Source organism: Telmatherina bonti, assembly GCF_933228915.1.
Source record: "Telmatherina bonti genome assembly, chromosome: 10".
In the NCBI taxonomy this organism is placed as follows: Eukaryota; Metazoa; Chordata; class Actinopteri; order Atheriniformes; family Telmatherinidae; genus Telmatherina; species Telmatherina bonti.
This window is the reverse complement of record NC_136628.1, coordinates 22,450,049-22,470,527: the sequence shown is the minus strand read 5'-3', so window position 1 is coordinate 22,470,527 and position 20,479 is coordinate 22,450,049. Positions and strand designations below refer to the sequence as shown.

At 37.9% G+C, this 20,479-nt stretch overlaps 2 protein-coding genes across 2 annotated transcripts in view; one reads left to right on the top strand and one right to left on the bottom strand.

Annotated features, from left to right (window-relative positions):
- The window catches only part of LOC306761836 (cysteine and histidine-rich domain-containing protein 1-like), an 8,884-nt gene extending 5,251 nt beyond the window's left edge, over nt 1-3,633 (bottom strand). Inside the window, exon 1 of the mRNA XM_079248143.1 lies at nt 3,477-3,633. Within this exon, the coding sequence (XP_079104269.1) occupies nt 3,477-3,540 (64 nt within the window). The 5' untranslated portion in view covers nt 3,541-3,633. The remainder of the gene's footprint in view (nt 1-3,476) is intronic.
- A 1,458-nt stretch (nt 3,634-5,091) lies between these two features.
- The window catches only part of fat3b (FAT atypical cadherin 3b), a gene marked incomplete at both ends in the record, with an annotated part of 70,125 nt that continues 54,737 nt past the window's right edge, over nt 5,092-20,479 (top strand). The window contains 4 exons of the mRNA XM_079248291.1: nt 5,092-8,055; nt 9,315-9,449; nt 9,888-10,089; nt 17,512-17,630. Of these exons, the coding sequence (XP_079104417.1) occupies nt 5,092-8,055; nt 9,315-9,449; nt 9,888-10,089; nt 17,512-17,630 (3,420 nt within the window). The remainder of the gene's footprint in view (nt 8,056-9,314; nt 9,450-9,887; nt 10,090-17,511; nt 17,631-20,479) is intronic.

The window sequence follows — 20,479 nt, the reverse complement described above, 5'->3', positions numbered from 1 at the left end:
AAATTTCTACTGTGGCTGCAAATACCTGCTGTAAGCATGCAACAGTATATCGATCATTATTTATCGCTGTTTCAGGTCAAACTTGTTGCATCACAATACGGTCAAGATTTTTTTTTATTTTTTTAAGAACACTGAAGAATCAATTACGTTACAAAATCCACTAGAGTACCACCCCAGCGTATTTGTTTTACTGCCCTCAAAATAAGTTTGACAAACCATATTTCACATGTTTCTTCAATAAGATGTATTGCATATTGTACATGGATAATGAAGTGATAACAAATAGCCTTGGAGTGGCTATAAAAAGAAAAAGGGCTGGTCAACAGTGTAGATGAGAAATCATGTTCTGAGCAGTGTGGTCTGCGCTGTGCCTTTTCCGTGATACTGCCATCGATACACCACTTAGATATTCCTAAAGGTAATTATAATATACACGACTGTTATGAAAAAAAAAGGTATCCTATTAAAATGGAAATTAGACTTGACTCGTGCTTCAAGTCTCTGGCACTACACAATGTTGGATTACTTGAAGACAGGGGAAGACAGTTCTAAAGAAAAGTAATAGAGGACTCATTGAGAGCCCATCTTGGGAGCTGAAGACAACATTGCCAACTTGACAGTTCAATTACATTTCAATCAGTACCTTCACACAAACAAAAGGTACCATACAAACTTACTCTTATAATATTAAATTTGAAAACTCAAGATTGAGAAGTGAATTATCTTAATAATGATCTTATATTAACAACCACAGAGTGGTTTTGTTGGGTTACTGCATTTCACAGACACAATTTTATCACTTGCCATGTTATCTTCAAAATATGCAGAGAATTGGAAATTAAAAAGAAATCCCTGCATTTCTAACATGAAAACTGGATGACCTATAGACCTAAAGAGGAAAAACAATGACTCAAGTGTAGCCCTTTGTGTATTTCTGAAGGACATTTTTTACCAGATACGAGAACATGCAACTACATTAAGTAGTACACTTTTGCTGTGTCTGTGTCCAACAACACCTTTGTTACAGGGAAAACCCGTTTCTGAGTGGAATATGCAGTCCACATTTATGAGGTGTACACCTGTCAAATGCCCTGATTTCCGCATGAGTCTCCTGGTTTTTAAGAAGGCTGCTCTCACTTTTACAGATTAATGTTTAACGGCTGGCAGCAGACAGTGAAGACTCAAAATATACTTTCTGCAGGCGTAAGCCCCAGCGGTTGCAAGTAAAAGGATTAGGAGGCACACACCTTACCTGATTCCATTTAGGAGTTACTCAGATTTTTGTGCCCCGACCCGTTATGCATTTTGAATGCATATGTATGCATTCTGTAATCACAAGCCCACCACTTTTGCAAGAAGTTTGGAAGTAATTTGCATTTAAAAAAATGCAAAATGAGAATTTTTTTTTTACAGTGTTGCAAATAAAATAAAAGACAAAAAACAGCAAATATGATAAAGCAATGCTGCAGGTTTAGCAGCTCATGTTGGGAATAATATGAGAAAACAGATCAGGATGTGTGCAGAACAAATACAGCATTTTTACATTTCTAAACAGCATCACCTTTAACTATTTTAGATGCAATAAAAATAAGTCAAGTAAATTGGCACTTGGCAAGCAGATTTTGTTATTTCTATATTCTCTTCATTTAGTTGCAAGTTTACATGTTGTACATCTGTAGCAAAGTGGAAGAAAATATTCAACTACATTCCACTGCATTTGTTTTTACATTCCACTCAGCCAGGCTATTTTCTTTTTCTGTATGAACAAATTGATTATAAATTTGACTAATTTGGATTTGTTCAACTGGATTAAGATCAATTGGCTTCAAATGATTGTGTCTTTTAAGAGCCTTGAGAAGACCATGATGTAAAATGGTGATATATACAAATAAAGCAGAATTACAGTTATCAGTGGGTGTTATTTCACATAACTACACCAAAATACAGAACACCATAAAAAAACATGCAATAAAGTTGTCAGTCTTCCCAGTAAGGATGTCCCAGCAAGTTCATATATGTGTGTGTGTGTGAAATTTGAAACACAAAAAAAGGTAGACTTCTTTGCCTGTATTGCACAGCACCACATTTGATAAATACAAAACATAAACTATCATCAAAACACACGTGAACTGTAAAGTTCACATGTAAACTTCACATGTAAACTTCACAGGCAGCACGGTGGCATAGTGGTTAGAAATATGGCCTCAATGCAAGAAGGTTTTTCTGTATTAGCATATTGTCCCTGTGTATGTGTGGGTTTTCTTCAGCTTCCTCTCACACAAAACACATACATGTTAGGTTAATTGTTATGGTTAATTGATTCCCTTATCACATAAGTTACTTTGGATAAAAGTGACTGCCAAATGACTGTAAAACAGAAACAGGGATTTCAATGAGACAGTGTTTTCAGGCATATCCACAAACCTTCAGAAGAACTGATAATAAAAAAGAAAAGAATCAAGATGTTGCCTCGGTCGCCTCAAAGTCCAGACCTTAAATTGACTGAAATGCAGTGGTGGGACCTAATGAGAGCTATGCCGACATAAACACTGTACTAAAATAAAACGCTGTAACCTTCATAATAGTTAAGTATATTTTGTTAGTTTCCTTTATTTTTTTTACATAACCTACAGTCTATGTGTGCATTATCAAGCTCCTCATACTCCACTGAAAAACAACCTTCTTACCTTTCTATGGACTTTTATTTCAATAAAAATGTTTAACTTTTCATGTTTCTCTTATGTTGCCCAGTTATAACAGCATTGTAACAGCATCTGTTACAAACACAGGAAGGAAGGAACACAACAATGTTTCCTAATGAATGGCCCTCCTGATAAAGTCATGTCCACCCCTATGTAAAGTCTTGCTTCAACACTGACTTTTTCATGCAACTGTTTTTTTTTTTGTTTTTTTTTAAAGTAAACAGACCATGGTATGCAGAGTCCCCAATAGCTCAGTCTCTGTTAATGGTCTTAAATTGAGCCATTGTGGAGAGTATAACTGTTTAACCCATTAGTTTTAAAATTTGCCTTGTTTTTCGGATAGTTTAAAAGAACTTCAGTGTTTTCCAAGCTAAAACAATGTAGCAACACATTCTATATTATAATTGGGAGAAATGTACCGTATATATTCTACATTGAATAAAAATGTAGAACTATGTGCAAGCGAAACTTTTAACTGCGACCATTCAGCCGGTGATTGGAGCACACGCTAACCTGCCAAACATCACAGTTTAACATGCTAACAGAGTGATAAGGTTAAGCCTATAAAGGCCCACGTGTTCTAAACTACTCGACTTGTCATATATAATGATGGTAATGAATTTGTTTTCAGTGTGTCTGGTCCAGACAGCCAACTCGAGGTGAGCTACACGAGCTCCGCAGGCCTACACACTGTAGAAATTTCCAGATGATCAGAGGTTAGCTTACGAATATTCTGCCAATTCACACTGCACAGTGAAATGTGACATTACTCACCGTCTGGGTTGTTTTCTGGATCAAATCGTTGTCCACATCCCTTATTATAACACAAGACAGACATGCTGGTTGATATGGAAAGTTATTAACGACGAAAAGAGTTTAGAAAAAAAACCACGTTGAGCTTTGTGTGTGAAAGCTGGCGAGCTGCTTGTGCGGTACGTTGAACTGCTCTAACTTCGGGTGTTGTCGGCTATTATCGGCAAAGATCGGAGCCTGCTCGCCACATCCATCCAGTGAGCGCACAGTGGTCCCGCACCAGCGTCAACTGATGCCGACCGCTTCCAAACTTGCGTTAAACGACGCCTTCTGTCTACCTCGTTTTTCGCGGATTTTTACCCTGCAACAAACTCATGTTAAGCCAGTTTGAGTTAACTACGGCGGATAAAACCGAAAAAACCCTATGTACTTAGGGTTACAGTAGTCAGGTGCGTAAAAGTGGGGCAATAGCTATTTAGTTTGTCGATGATGGCTGCAGTCTAGTAGTGAACTGCCTCTCGGGATAATCTGCCACAGATGAATGTTTCGAGCATCACCCTCGACTGTTTTGCGCGTTTTCTCTTTCCTCATTCATTTATGCTGTGCAAATAATGGAGAAGGATTTACTTTCACTGATTACATCTGTTTCTAATGAAGGGTAGGACAATTCGCAATGTGTGAGTGAAGTCCGTACAGATTTATAGAGTGCCGTTACTCAAGCGACACTGTCGAGGGAAAGTGTCACAAACTCTTAGATTTTAAAAAATAGGTAGCCTCACTGAAACTAAAAAAAAAAAAGAAAAAAAAAAAAAAAGAGGGGGGGGGGGGGGGGGGGGGGGGGGGGGGGGGGGGGGGCGGGGGGGGGGGGTGGGGGGGGGGGGGGGGGGGGGGGGGGGGGGAGACCATAGGATATAACTGTACCCCCTTGTTGAGACATCTCATTTAGCGGAAGATTTGAATCTCTAAATTCTGTCTTTTCTGTGGAGTGATGAAATATGTAAATCCAGCTATGATCCAGTACATATAAGGATTCAAGTGTATGATCAACATGATTTTAAGCAACAAATTTCCTTAAAGGGGAAAAGCTTTAAATTATCATCAATTATCATTTTATTTTTACCCAATTTGCAGTGAGATGAAATAAACAAATTAAGGAAATTTGTTGCTTAAAAATATGCGCTTAATTTCTAAATGCGTAAATATAATTTTTTGAGTGTACAATCTACTCATACTTTACTATCATTCTGGAATTGTCTGTTCATCAACCATCTTTGCATCAACTACTTGTTTCTTAGTTATGTTATTTTAATAAAATGAAACAATAGCATTCTCTGAGAGTTACACTCAAGTAATATATAACACAAAAGTTATAGGTGCTTTTTGATTGACCATTTTTGTGTCAGTCTTTTGGTTGCAGTATTCAGTGAATTCAAAACAATCATAAATCTTTGAGTATGATGTTAAATCCTAAAAGGGATAGTGAGCACCTATAAAATGTCTGAGTTCTTTTTTTTTCAGAGTTCTCTTTCAAATTCTTTGTATGAAGAAAAACATGTCTAACAGTTCACCAAGTGAATCTAGATCTGTCTCTCTTTGTCTTTTTTCCCAAATAGGATGACTAGGTGACGGAGTATTGATGAAGCCTAATCGGTGGGGAAATATGTTTCCTCTACCCAGCTTTCTTTTTCTTTTTCATTTTCTTTTCTTCTTCTTCCTCTGGTTCCCTGCAATCCGAGCCCAGTTTTTGCCCACACCTAGAGCAGGACAAGGCTTGCTGCTCTTCACGCAGCCTGCATACAATGCTTCAATCTTTGAGAACTCTGCTGCAAGAACCTATATCAGAAGTGAAGTCAAAATGGGAATCACTTTTAGGCCACCTTGGACTTTAGACTTGAAATATTCCATTGAGGCTGGAGACACTGAAGGCATCTTTCAAGCTGAAGAGTATATAATGGGAGATTTTTGTTTTCTCCGCATATGCACCAGTGGAGGCAGTGGTGCCACTTTAAATCGGGAGGTGCAGGACAATTACACTTTAACAGTTAAGGCATCTTCTCAAGGAGGGCTAGAAGCCTTAGCAGTGGTTTATATCAAGGTCTTGGACACAAATGACCTCCGACCTCTCTTCTCCCCAACCTTCTATTCATTTGTAGTTTCTGAAAGTGCTCCCTTAGGCACCAGCGTTGGACGTGTGACAGCCACAGACGCTGACATCGGCTCCAATGGAGAATTCTACTACTTTTTCAGGAACAGAATAGAACTCTTTGCTGTTCATCCAACCAGTGGGGTCATAACCCTGACAGGTCAACCCAGGATAGACAAAAGAGACAGATTTGAAGTGGAGGTGCAGGTAGTGGACAGAGGTATGAAACTTTATGGGAACAGTGGTATTAGCAGCACTGCTAGATTAGTCATAACTGTCAAGCAGGTTAATGAATTTGCTCCCATTCTCAATGCAGTTGCTGTTGTTCCCTCGTTAGCAGTCAAAGACCCAGTCTATATCATAGTCACTGTAAATGATAAAGATGAGGGCTTATCCGGGGATATAGAATGGGTGTCCATTATTGAGGGTGACCCTTTGGAACAGTTTGTGGTTGATCAGTCCCCTACAGGAGATGAGTACTGGGTTAAAGCATCAGAACTGGTCAACTGGGAGACATTCCCATATGGCTGTAACTTAACTTTTCAAGCCAAAGACAGAGGTATACCTCCAAAGTTTTCTAAAACACAAGTTGTTCAGCTGTTGATTCCAAAGCCAGACCCAGTATTGGTGTATTTTGAGAAAGATGTTTATGCTGTCAAGCTGAGTGAAATAGCTCCTCCGGGCACCATTGTAGAAATGGTGAAAATATTACCAACTCCTCTGAGTGTCAATTACAGCTTCAACAGCCTTTCAGATCCACTGTATTTTGATTTAAACCCTTTGACTGGAGTTATTACGACCACAAGGCAGCTGACAAGGGTATCACAGGATTTCATTGAGATGGAGGTAGTTGATAATATCAGTCAGCAGCGAGCAAGGGTTCAAATTTCCATAGAGGATGCTAATGACAACTCTCCAGTGTTTAAAAGGCCATCCTATGACATTGCAATCAATGAGAGCTTACCTGTAGGGACTATTGTTCTTGTCGTGTCTGCTGTGGATGAAGATAAAGGTGAAAATGGGTATGTAACACATACAATCAATGGAGAACAGTCTCTTCCATTTGCTATAGACAAGGACACAGGGGAAGTGAGGATCACAAGAGATTTGGATTTTGAGTCATCAGAGGATATCTATACTTTTGCAGTGTGGGCCTCTGACTGGGGTTCACCCTACAGACGGGAGAGTGAGGTTAATATAACCATTCGAGTGATAAACATCAATGACAACCAACCTCTTTTTGAGAAGATTTCTTGCAGAGGGATGATAAGCCGCGATTTCCCTGCCAACCAGACCATTGTCACCTTATCGGCCATAGACATGGATGAGCTGGGAATTGTCAAGTACAAGATATTGTCTGGGAATGAGTTAGACTATTTTAACTTGAATCCAGACTCTGGGAGCTTGTCAGTGAAAAGATCATTTTCAGCAGAGAGTTTAAAAAGTGGGATATTTAACCTAAAAGTAGTTGCAACAGATGGAGAGATCCTGTCTGATCCAACATTTGTTAATGTAACTGTGGTGAGGGGTAGGATGCCACCCAGCGGGTTTTCGTGCAAGGAGACCAGAGTGGCTCAGCTGTTGGCAGAGAAAATGCTCTTAAAAGCATCTGCTATGGCGAGACCAAGATCAGATGAGAGATACACAGATCTTTTCTCAATGAACAAACAAGCTCCACAGTTTGAGGCTTTGCCTACAAGTATTCTGGTACGAGAGGACCTGGCTGTTGGGGCGACTGTGTTTCAGGCACGTGCACGAGATGGTGACACAGGCTTCAATGGCTGCATTCTATTTTCCATTTCTGATGGGAACAAAGATAACAGCTTTAACATAAACATGGAAAGTGGGATAATAACTGTATTGCAACCACTTGACCGTGAGCGAGTGGATCGCTACTTCCTTAATGTCACCATCTATGATCAAGGCATTCCTCAGATGTCCAGCTGGAGACTACTAACGGTCATCATTGAGGACGCAAATGACAATAATCCTCAGTTTGATCAGGATAACTACTCTGCCCTTGTTTCAGAAAACTCAGACATTGGGATGGAAGTCATTGCAGTCTCTGCATTTGACAGGGATGTGGGCCAAAATGGACAGCTCTCCTACACAATGCTGACCACTGTCCCTCAGTTTGGTATTGACAGTGAAACTGGAAGCATTTTTGTTGCCAGCCAGCTGGATAGAGAAACATTTCCTGTGTTCATACTGAAGATTGAAGTGAGAGACAAAGCTGAGAGAGGCACTCGAAGGTCATCAGTTACTACTCTAACCATAACAGTCGAAGACGTCAATGATTGCTCTCCAGCTTTCATCCCCAGCAGTTATAGTGCAAGGGTACCAGAGGACCTGCCACCAGGGTCTGTGATTACCTGGATGCAAGCTCAAGACCCAGATATTGGACCTGGTGGACAAATCCAGTACTCCTTGATCACTGACTTCAATGGCACGTTTGAGGTAGGCCATGTCACAGCTTGTGTAGTCTGCAAAATAATATATGGTTAAAACAAAAGCTATGAATAGTTTATGTTCCCTTTTTCAGTATTCATTTTTTCTAAGTGATCAGTGGAAAAACTATTAAGTAGTTATTGTATCTTACAAGCGTTTCTATATTGCTTTTCTGCAACAGAGTTCCCCTTGTTTAGGCTGTAGGAGGGTCTTCATTTCGCTTCACTCATTTCAAATTGACAGGGTCACTTCAAAATGTCAAAGTGTTCATAGCTTTTTCTGCAGACTTCCAATTATTTATCCTCATTTCAAGGTGTGGTCATTCTCCAAAGGTTTCTTTTAAGACCACCCCTGTTTAATCTTTGAAATTCGGATACCAACAACTCAAGACAGACACTACACAAATGTGATCTCTTTGGTTCCTGACCAAGCAGGACTTACTTTCAAAGGGTATACACAGAAAAGCTTGCAGAGTCTGCCAAGTAGTAGCTCCTTTGGTCAATAAAGGAGAAGCATTCAAACTTCAAAATACAATCATGATAAAACGTACTTGGCCTCAGGCTACATTTTACCAGAATGCAATACTGCTTTTGCTTTTTATTAGTTTTGATTTGCTTTATTTTTTTTTAGCCTTTAAGCCAAACAGCTTTGTCAAAGTAAACGTTATCATGAAAACGGGAAGATTATATTAAGATTCTGTAGGAAGGCATCAGTGACTGTCTCAAAAAACATGGCCTCAGGCTGCATTTGACCTTCCGTCAAGCTGAGGGGTTGCAAAAAATACCTAAAGCGGTCATGGAATGGTTAAAAAAAAAAAAAACCCTCCCAAAATAAATAAATAAAGAAACAAGCCAAGAAAACAGCAAAAATATGACTTGATTTTTACTAAAAGAACAGTTTTAAGACTTGCTTAATTTAGTTCATATCTTCTCAGACACTTAATTTTAGTAAAAGCCTACCTCGTTTCAAGACTTTCAAAGTGTATTGACATAAGAAAAGAATAATTTCAGACTGATACTTGTATCAAACTTTAAAAGTCATAAATATTTGACATTTGTTGCCAAAATCTCATCTCTCTCAAGCTGCTTGTGATTTTCAACCTATTTTTAGTAAAATAAAAACAAACAGCTTGTTATAAATATCAGGTCATATCAAGACTTGGCATGTGTATAAATAATTTTGGACTTAAATGCATGTTAACCCTCTTTTTAAGGATTAAGGACAGATGATGATGAAGAGGATTGATCCTAATGTAATACTCTTTGCAGATCAATGCTGCGAGTGGTATACTGAGGATAAGGAAGGAGCTGGACTTTGAGACCAAACAGTTTTTCAACCTGAGCATACTTGCTCAAGACAGAGGAACACCAAGCCTTCAGACACAGACGTTTGTGGAGGTAGAGGTACGTATAAGACCCACACAAAAATGTGTCAAATTTATCATTACCGTCAATAACTTTGTTAGGTTATTTCAGGCATGCAGTTGTTTAGAGGATGCCCTGATAATCGATTTTTTTTTTATCTTTTAATGCTCATCATATTGAATAATATCAGTATGTAGGTCAAATAACAAACACTAGACCTTCCAAGACCAACAATGAAACCTACAACATGCCAAATCATAATGATCATGGATTTCCCATAATTCAGTGCGATTATGCTGGAGGGGCCCTGAAAGAAACATTTGATAGATTAATTATGTATATACCAAAGCAGCTACTACCCAGTGAAACATTTTAAGCATGCAAACATAATGGCTAGACACGACAACACATACTATTATCAAATCACGTTGGCACACAATTCTGCCCAACTTAATGGGAACCATTGCATTTCTTCAGGTGGTGGATGTCAATGAGAATTTGTATGCACCCTACTTTCCTGACTTTGCTGTGAGAGGCTCAGTGAAGGAGAACTCTCGAGCCGGAACAAGTGTCCTGACAGTCAGCGCCAAGGATGATGACAAGGGACGAGATAGTGTGTTGAGGTACTCTATCCGTGGAGGCAGCGGACTGGGCACTTTCACAATCGACGAAGACACAGGTGTGACACAAGATCAATTTTGAAGCCTATTTATGTGAAGTGGAAATCCAATAACGTGCAGCATCATGCTTAGAATATCAACAACTAAATGAACCACCAATGAGAATTCTGACCATTTCATATGCCACACATGATGTGTTTGAAATATTTGTCATCATTATTCAACTGTTGGTTTTGATTTGGTTATGCAGTGGCCATAAAAAGGTTATGCATTTTGAGTGATATACAAAAAGCACCACTAGATTTTGACATGTAATGTCTGTATTAGAGTTTTGGGAGTTAAGGAGAATATAAGGTCTGGTCACAGTCACTGTGTTGATGGGCCTCACGTGGAAGCTGTGTACTGGGAGATCATTACTGTAATGAGGGCAGCATGGCAGCTACAGTGGTGGGGCCTTAGGCCTTGCTGTACGACTGATCCACTGCTGGGTAGATGATGCTGATCAAGGCTCTCCTGCACAGCAACCTTATGTATGAAGAAATCAGTCTGACTTATTTAAGAGGCCTGACCTAAAATAAGCATGCACTCTCCAACTGTCCTGTACTATCAAACTGCAGCTGAAAACATGTTGATCCAAACAAGAAGCCACTCACTCAGGCATAAAATTAATCAAATATCTAGTATGAAAGTAGGGCAGATGATATTAGTCTTTATTTGGTTGTGTGTAGAATGCAAGCTTGGCAAATTTAGGTGCAAGTGAGCTGTCACACTTGACAATTAACACCATTAGAAACTTAACAAATTAAAAACGTTAGTTAAGCTAGGGATCTGCTGAAATATGCCAAAACATGAATGTTAGAACATCAAATATTACATATTAGAATGCTTGTAATATTAGAGCATGTATACATAGAAGGGAGCTTGTATTTTGCAATATTTCTGTCAGAAAAGTAGAGCTCCTTTAGATGGGCTCCAGATGTGTGAACTCAAGTGTGTGATTTTTGTAGATATAGACTGACTATCCCTAAAAATACCTGGCTACTCAAACAGGTGTGTGCGAGCACTCATTCTTCTCCGCTCAGAATAGTTTCTTCACAGCTACACATTCTGGGAGGCTGAACAGTTTTTTTCTCTGTATCTCTGTCCATGGTGCTGAAGCATTTAACTTTATTCTTTTTCCCTGCATGGTGTTCTTTGGGGAATAAATGTTCATTATACACTTGATTATATTGTACTACTTGTGTCAAAAAGTACATTGTGTAAGGAAATTAATGCGAGGCTTGTAAGAATTGTAAAGACATAAGGCCATTATTTAAGTATTTTATTGCCTTTTTTGCCACAGACTATATAATAAAAAGCTTTCATTAAATTCTGAAAGCACAAGTTAAATTATTATACCCATATTAACTAGGTTGAAGAAGCTCATTCAAACTCTGATTTTTCACCAGTCATTACCTTAATTTAGCTGTAGCTAAGCATGGAAGAACTATTGAAACCATTTGTTAAAAGTATTTATAATAATGACCAGTGGGTACACAATTATTTGTAATTGTTAACTTTAATAACTGAAGCATATTTTTACATATACCAAAAGCTAAATGTCTGGTTTGCTGTTGACAATTCTCCTCACATCGTGTTGGATCATTGTACATAACTTGCACTAGAGGCCTGTATTGACATTTAACTAGGCTAATTAGTATTGACTGCAGTTCAGAGTGAAGCAGATTAATTTAGAAAATGTGTGTTTTCATCTCTTTGGCTTACCTATCTATCTATCTATCTATCTATCTATCTATCTATCTATCTATCTATCTATCTATCTATCTATCTATCTATCTATCTATCTATCTATCTATCTATCTATCTATCTATCTATCTATCTATCTATCTATCTATCTATCTCTCTCTCTCTCTCTCTCTCTCTCTCTATCTATCTATCTATCTATCTATCTATCTATCTATCTATCTATCTATCTATCTATCTATCTATCTATCTATCTATCTATCTATCTATCTATCTATCTATCTATCTATCTATCTATCTATGAATTAGATTTGACTGCAGCAATCATTCACTCTATCGCTGTTTTGATAAGCTTCTGCAATGTCACAAGGTTCATTTCGACGCAGTTTAGCATAATTTTTCACTAAAATCTTGTATTTATGACAGAAGAGTCCAACCACTGTGTAAAGCTTTATCCAGCCCATATCAAAGATTCTCTGTGGGGTTCAGATCTGGACCGTGTGGTTGCCAGTCCATTTGTGAAAATGATGTCCCATGCTCCCTGAACCACACTTTCACAATATGAGCCAAATGAATATTGGCATTGCCCTCTTGGAATATGGCTGTGCCATCAGGGAAGAAAAAACTCCATTGATTCTTTGGGCACCTAATGTTGCTGAACCAAGGCTTGACCAACTGCAGCAACCCGATATCATACCATTTCTCTTGAACAGGGTAATTCTGGACTTATCAGAGTACATGGTCTTCCTCTATTGCTCCAGAGTCCAGTTTTTATGCTCCCTAGCAAACTGAAGCACTTTCTCTGGTTAATCTCAGTGATTAGGGGTTTTGTTATGGCTACACAATTGTGTAGTTCTAATGCCTTGTGTTTCGTTTGCATTGTGCATATGTGGAAATGCTCTTACTTTAATTATTAAACATAGCCACAAGTTCTACTGTTGTTTTTCTTCGATTTGATGTTACCCAGCATTCAGTTTTTGTTTTTTTTTGGACCCCATTTCTTCCTGGAAGATAATGGTTTCTTACTATCCTTTCAGTTTTCAATAATGCATTTGACATTTCTTAACCTAATTTTAGTAGTTTCTGTAATCACCTTCAATGATTTCTCTGCTTGATCCAGGCCAATTTGGCATTTTTTAAACATATATTTTTAAGCCATACCAAACTATGGTTTAAAAAAAGAAATGCTGTGTTTCACTCATAGTCTTCTGTAATGGTGGTTGGTTGGTTGGTGCTGTTTTTCACTGTAGTATTAAAGGAGGCATATTACAGCCAGTGAGAACGTTTATTGAGTGCAGATTTTCCTGGGGAAATCAGACTGCTTGTTAGAGCAGAAAGTGAACGAAGAGGGGAGTGGAAGCGAGACGCAGAGAGGAAGGAAGAGGATGCAGAGGGAGTCTAGAGAACATAAAAAGTGTCAGAAGAAAATATGGCTTGCTTCCTCCAAGGCTTTTTTTTAATGCTTTGATTTTTTTTTTCTTTTTTATTGTGTAGTTTTTTGGTCACTATTTCCTTTAATGTAATAAGCATATAAAATATCTGTGCCTTTCTTGCTTCAGATCAGAAGATACACTGAGAACATGTCAAGTTTTCCAACATCTATAGATTTATTTTAACTCATAGTGTATAAGGCAGACTTGTCAGGCATGGATACAGAAGCACTGCTCTGTCCTCCCACCATGCATTTAGCTGCCATGTTGAGTGGCTGTGCTCTGGCTGCTTGACAGTCTGTGGCTCTTAGTGCCAAACTGAGTATGTGAAGAGAAACAGAGATGACAGTGAGAAAGAGCAAAATGGACAAAAAAAAGAGGAAAACAGAGAATCCCATGTTGTTTTGTCTGTTTTAACATATGTTTAACCCTAAATCCAGCTATACTTCTATAACTGGCACTTTGATGCATCATGTGTAGCTTGATCATGACACCCCAATTGTCAGACAATTTGCCATTAATAAATGCTTCATTTTCTTGCATTTGATCAATAGAGGTTTCTGATGACTCAATCACTGCATGGATGGAAAATTCAAGGACATTTCTTATCAGAAAAGACATTGGATTTTCTCTGGCTTGTATCTTTAGCTCTCCTGTGCCTTAAACAAAAATTGGTATTCTTGTCATTGGTTAGGGGAAGAGCAAGTCCTGCAATTTCTCATTGGATGGCTGTCAGAAGCCACTGCTCCTCTATTAGTGGGCTTGCAAGCTCCAGGTTTTGTCATAGCCAGAATAAAGCATTCTTTAGTTCACAGGCGAACACTTTTAGGACACAGAGTCTTCACATTTCTTGAAAATTAATGTGGTCTAATTTTATGGCACACATACTGAGCCATTTCTCAAGAGAAAAATCATCACAATATTTAGCAATCAATCTTGGAATTGATTACTTGTTGCCCTTAATTAGAGATAGTGTATGACAAAATCTGCTTCTAAAGAGAAGGAGTAGAATTGCTGAATGTAAATCCAGTTGTACTGTAAACTTCTAGATTAGAAAATGGGGCACGACCCTTCCATTTTTTTTTAGTGCAATCTTTGAAGTGTGTTATTTATGGTGAGAATGGATGCTGTCAAGTCTGATTTATATTGAACTCAGTGAATAGTTGCTGTCGGTCCTAAAGTTCAAAGAGCTTTTGAAACAGCCAGCTCTGTTTTTCTTGTCTCTCTGTTGAGCTATCTGACAGAGATGAGATGTGGTTCGAAAAGGACATGGTCAAGGACGGCAGGGCAAGGATGTGTTTCAACAAACACTTTTACTATGCATTGTGTGTGTCTTCTCCAGCTGCTTAGTTATAACCTCACAGACACACACATTTTTCCGATGATACAAAAAAGCCCACGTTCAAAAATCATACAATGACAATATATCAAATTCATAAAAAAATAATATATGTATAAAATGATCACTTTTTCTGTCACAGTATATGAAGGATGGTGTCTAAAATGCAGGATGGAGAAGCAAGAGGCAGATAGATGTTGGCTTAATAAAAATAAATTAATAGATAAAAATAACAGGGCTGAAATCTAAAACCAAGAATAACACAAAGACGACATGGAGGAAATGATGACAATCTGGCAGTGAATAAAGAAAACCAATGGGCACATATACACTTCGGTGAACTAACAAGAAACAGGTGAAGTAAAGTAGTAAACGAAACCAGGTGTGTTGATAAACAGGAAGGGAATAAAATAAACACGGAAGAAGATAAACCTAAAAAAACAAAAAAAAAAACAAAAAAAAAACCAAACAAACCAGGAAACTAGACAGGACTGAGACAATGAAAAGCAAAGTTCTAATATCACTGGTTTGTCTATCTGATGGATTTAAAGCACTCCAAACCGGTTGTTTTTTGCATTCTGTTGCCCTCCAAGAAAGGGTCATTCTGAATCCTGCATCCTGTCTCTTTTCTGAGCTTTCGCTACCCAGTAAAAGTCATGTAAGTGTTGACTCTTGTCTCATTACTTGCTCTGTCTCTTGATGGATTTTTATCCTTGCTTCCTTTAATCATATCCACTTAAGTTTCTTTCTTGAACCACTGAAGGTGTGCATTCAAAATGGACAATGTTTATATATTTAGTTGCTGACTGTACAGCAGAATATCATGTGATTCCTTGGGCTGTAATACAAAGTTGCTGTTTCTCAGCCTCAGGACCCAACAAGGCAACGGCAGGTCCAGGAATGTGTGCATGTCAGTGAATGTCAGAGTTTTAAGGTTAAAAAATTATGTAGTATTGCTTTTAAGGCATAAGCAAGTCAAACACATTGTTTGAAAAAAAAAAAACATGTTCTTGATGCTTCTGCTTAAAGTGTACATTGATGTTACATGCAATTTATCTAGATTATAATGCCTCCTATTTGTAACATAGTATGGCAACATGGTGTGTTTTTAGTTAGTTTTTAAGTAAGTGTAAATATGACAATCAGCTCTTGCTGCTACCTCAAAGCCATAAAACCAACGCTGATAGCACTGTTCTACCTATATTTAAGCAATTATTATATCCGCCAAGGAAGTCATGCTTGCCCAGGTGTATGTGTCTGTTTGTTAGCAAATTTACACAAAAACTTTTGACCTGATTTTAATCATTTTTTTTCCTGAGAATGGGTTTTGGTCTAACTTAGATTCCATTAAATTTTGGGAGTGATCTGGAAGGAATTGTGGATGCAGGAGTTCTGTGCTTTTCTAGTTAAAATGATTTTATACCTTTTTGTCCTTGAAAATGCAAAGAAAGGGCACAAGCCAGAGCAAAGGATAACCAAACAGTCATTAATCACAAATACAGAAAATATGATAACCTTGTTTACATTAAAGAGTCAGAGAAAAATATCGGATGTTCTCATGACTGAACTGTGTTCATATATGGCAAGTGGGGAACCAGATTTACTCAAATATGATCAAACATAAAGTATTTTCTCTGTATTTGTTGGCTTCTCTATTTATACGCAAACATATCAGTGAAATATTGTTCTCTTATTTCATTTAATTTATCTGGATTAAGTACAATATTTAATTTGATGGAGCTGCATGTGAAATAGTCCAAAATAAAATCCTGCTCAAATAGGATATTTTTTAATAGTCATGACGACTAATTTTGGCAACAAGTTATTTATTTGTTTTACTTTATGAAGTACATGTTTTTACAATAATATTAGCAGACTTTTACTAGAGTAACTAGACATCTATGACTAGAGTAAACAATCTAGTGATAGAATGTTAGTTTGTAAAAATTAGCTGTTGTTTGAATGTAATATTAGTACATTTATTTTGGTGAAGTTGAATTCTTCCTCTGTATTTGAAATTAATTATAAGTACAGTCAACCACATGCTATGCAAGCTTTGAGAGATGCGTTTGTCTAAGCCTTTATTGAAATTCTTGACTGGAGTCAAATTAATGGAGTCTTATGTTTTTGCTGCCTGTAATTTAACAGAAAAGTGGCGAGCTGATTAGAGTTTCTGCTCATTGAACTCTTATTTTGCACACGTTTCCCTTGTGCTCAGCTTAGTCTATTAATCCAATGATTGCGTGCAAACCCCCCCCCCCCCCCCCCCCAAATAAAAAAATAAATAAAAAAATATATATATATATATATATATATATAGATATATATATATATATATATATATATATATATATATATATATATATATATATATATATATATATATATAGATATATATATATATATATATATATATATATATACACACTGATTAAAAAAACCCAAACAGACTGATAACAAACAGATAAAACAAACGGTCATTTGTCATCCATTGTGTGTACTCTTTTTGTCCCTGAAGAGGTCACTAAAGTTGTCAGCTTTTCATCTTCCTTAAGGCCACTAAGCACGCATCAGTCAGGATGTGTGAGTGTCCGGGCATCTTTCTGTGTGTTTTTTTTTTCATAGGAATAGAAGCAATTCAGGGTACGTTTAGCATTGAACAAATAGCAGTGGGAGCAGTTTGGTCAGCTGTGATTAGCTGTGGAGAACTGAAACATTGAAGGTGACTACAGCAGTGCCACTAATGCCTGTGAATGTCACTGAAGCCAGGACATAAAGTTTAGTATAAATCAGTGCCTTTGCTTACAGAAACTTAGTATTCAAAGACTTTTCCCATGAGACATTTTAAAGATTTATTCCCTTGGTATACCTAATCTCTTCTTTCATACATACACACACACAAACACACAGAACGATGTATTCTCAAGCCAAATCACAACTGTATTAATGTTTTTCTTTGGTTTAACAGGAGTGATTTACACTGCTGGTTTCCTTGACTGTGAGACCAAAGACTCTTACTGGCTTACTGTCTACGCGACAGATAAAGGAGTGGCACCCATGTCAGCTTCTGTCGAAGTTTTCATTCAGGTAAGGACAACTTTCTACCAATTATTTCATTTACAATGCATGCATTAGGGAAATCTATCTTGAGAGAAACTCATTAGAGAAAATGTCTTGATCCTTGCAAGTGGGAATAGGCATGAAGTTCCCATTTAAAGTTTGCAGTAATTTGATAATTCAAAGATTTACTTGCAAAGACAGAAGAAAATAAAAATGTCAGAACTATGAAATCAGCATTTTCTGACACAGTGGGACTTGCGCTTACGGTGACCCTGCCCCTAATACTGTAATACAAAAGCACACTAGGATAAAAGAAATACAGCCAGCATCTTATTTATTAACACTGCTGCCTCAGCGTGCACATGCACCCTTTGTCAGACCAGAAAAATGCAAGATAAGTAGATAAAAAGATGTGTTAAATAGGTACCAGGTAAACTGGTACCAGGACATATAGTACTTGATGGATTGATGCTTTTTAGAAACACAGACAGATAGCCAGAAACACCTACTGCTACAGTGTTCATTGGACAACTGAGGGTTTAGCTGAAGGTTTAACTGTTAACGTGGCAACTGTGTCTACTGGTAAGCCGTCTGCTCTCTAATGTTGCTTTAGTGGGTTTACTAAAGAGTAAACTGCAAGGAAGGTGGGCAGGAAGGTTCATGTGGCAAATAGTCACAGACCAAGACTCAAACTTGGGCCAACTGCAATGAGGACCTTAACCCTTAAAGGACCAGTCCATGAAAAAATGGCAATAAAGGCCCAATTTAAAAAAAAAAAAAAAAAAAAAAAAAAAAAAAAAAAAAAGGTCAATATTTGTCACTTTAACAAAATATTTAAAAAAAAAAAAAAAAATCTTTAAAGGGATATTTACATTTATTACCATGCGGTGTGCCAAAATCCTGATAGTATAATCTTCTGCTTTCCGGTGTCTACTAAGGGGTAGAAGACAAATATCAACTGTGTTCCACCAGATTATAAGCAGAGTTTTAACCATAAAGTGACGCCAAATTTCTCAGAAACTGTATGTATGATATGTCATGCTGGGCTCTTAAGGGTTAAGCTCCAAACATGGGACAACTGCTCCAGCAGTTGAGCTACCAAGGAGCTCAGCATTTAGGAATCTTATGAAGGAGATGGATTTTGCTTGTAAAATTAAACAAATACAGCTGTAGAAAGTGGGTGGGATGGGAATCAGCACCTCCAAATCTGAGACCATGGTCCTCAGCCGGAATAGGGTGGATTGCCCTCTTTGGATTGGGAGTGAAATCCTGCCTAAAATGGAGGAGGAGGAGACCCCGGGGAAGACCCAGGACATGCTGGAGGGATTACATCTCTAGGGTGGCCTGGGAACGCCTTGAGATTCCCCGCAGAGTTGGCAAATGTGGCTGGGGTGAGGGAAGTCTGGGCTTTCCAGCTAAATTGCTGCTCCCGCGACCCGACCCCGGATAAGCGGCAGAGAATGGATGGATGGATGGATGGAACTGTAGAAAGAGTGGTGACTGTAACAGTTAGATACTCTTCTGACTGTTATTGTTGTTTTCACTTAGCTATGCTGCACTTTTTTTCAATATCCTGATTTCCTCACTAATAGTTTCTTCCATGTTTCACAGTCATGGCATCGTAAAACTAAGTGGATAAGAAAAGCCCTTATTTTGGTTCAGTTTATCAAGCTATGCTTTTCTATATTAGGGTACTTAGTTTTTATAATTGTGTCAATTACCTAAGGGTATAGTTGTTCTAAATTAATTACTTCTAAAGGAATATTGCTCAAATCATACAAAAGCAGTGATGCTGAAAATATAAATTTCACAGCACGTTGAATCACTTAGTGATCTTTCCACACCAAGTCATCTCAGATACTTTGCAAAGCAGCTACTCAGCTGCAAAAGAGATTATGTATTCTCTGTAAACAAGATGTGTGGGAATATTTGATTCTTAAATCTAATATATTATGAAGTATTACCTGCTTGGTTTCCCATAATTTCCACCTAGATCCAATCGCAGTTACAGCTCAGTTACTTACATTTAAAACACTGTTTTCTGGTCCAAGTCCAAGTGACTTTTAAGATAATACATGTGAAGCACAGTTTTGGAGTCAGTAATTATTCATTGTCTTTTTAACAAGTGGACAGCCGACTGTGAAAACATCAAGGCCTTTCATGTGTGTATTCTGCTTCATGCTGTGCAGACACAGCTGCAGTGAAGTTGCTCTTATTGACAAATGACTCAACTTCTTAATAACATTAAACTCCCATTAAAAACAACTATATATTAAACTATATGCTCAGTAGATATCTGCACCATATGTTAATGCTGGTATTATGCAGTTATTAAACATGTAACTCCACTGTGCTGTTGGTTGGTATCTTCGGTTGTCATCAGTTACAGTTTAAAGCTTGTCAACGTGTTACTGCAGGCTAATTTTGATGCTAACTGTTGGATACTTGGAGCCTTACAGCTAAAGTAACAGTAATTTGCCACAAACAATAAAAGTGTTCCTCTCCATAATGATAGTTGTGCTTAGAACTCAGTCTGTGAGCGTGAGATACACTCTACACTAATTCTTCGCTTCTTCTGTTATACTTGGCACAAAGTAAGCCACTGTCTAAACACTCTATTACACACATCACTCTCACACCACTGTATTCCCTTTGGGGAAGAGTGCAGCAGTGTATGAAGAAACACAATTTTCCAGCTTCAGGATATTCACACATTGGGATCTGATTGGGTGCTTTACCCCTGGCCTTTTCATCACAGACAAAAAGCAGGAGATTAATCAGGTGCAGGTGCTTCCCATTCACTGGTGAACTGTCTTGGCTCTATGTGCCTTGCAGCAAACACTCAATCAACGCTCTGTTTGCCATATACATCCTGG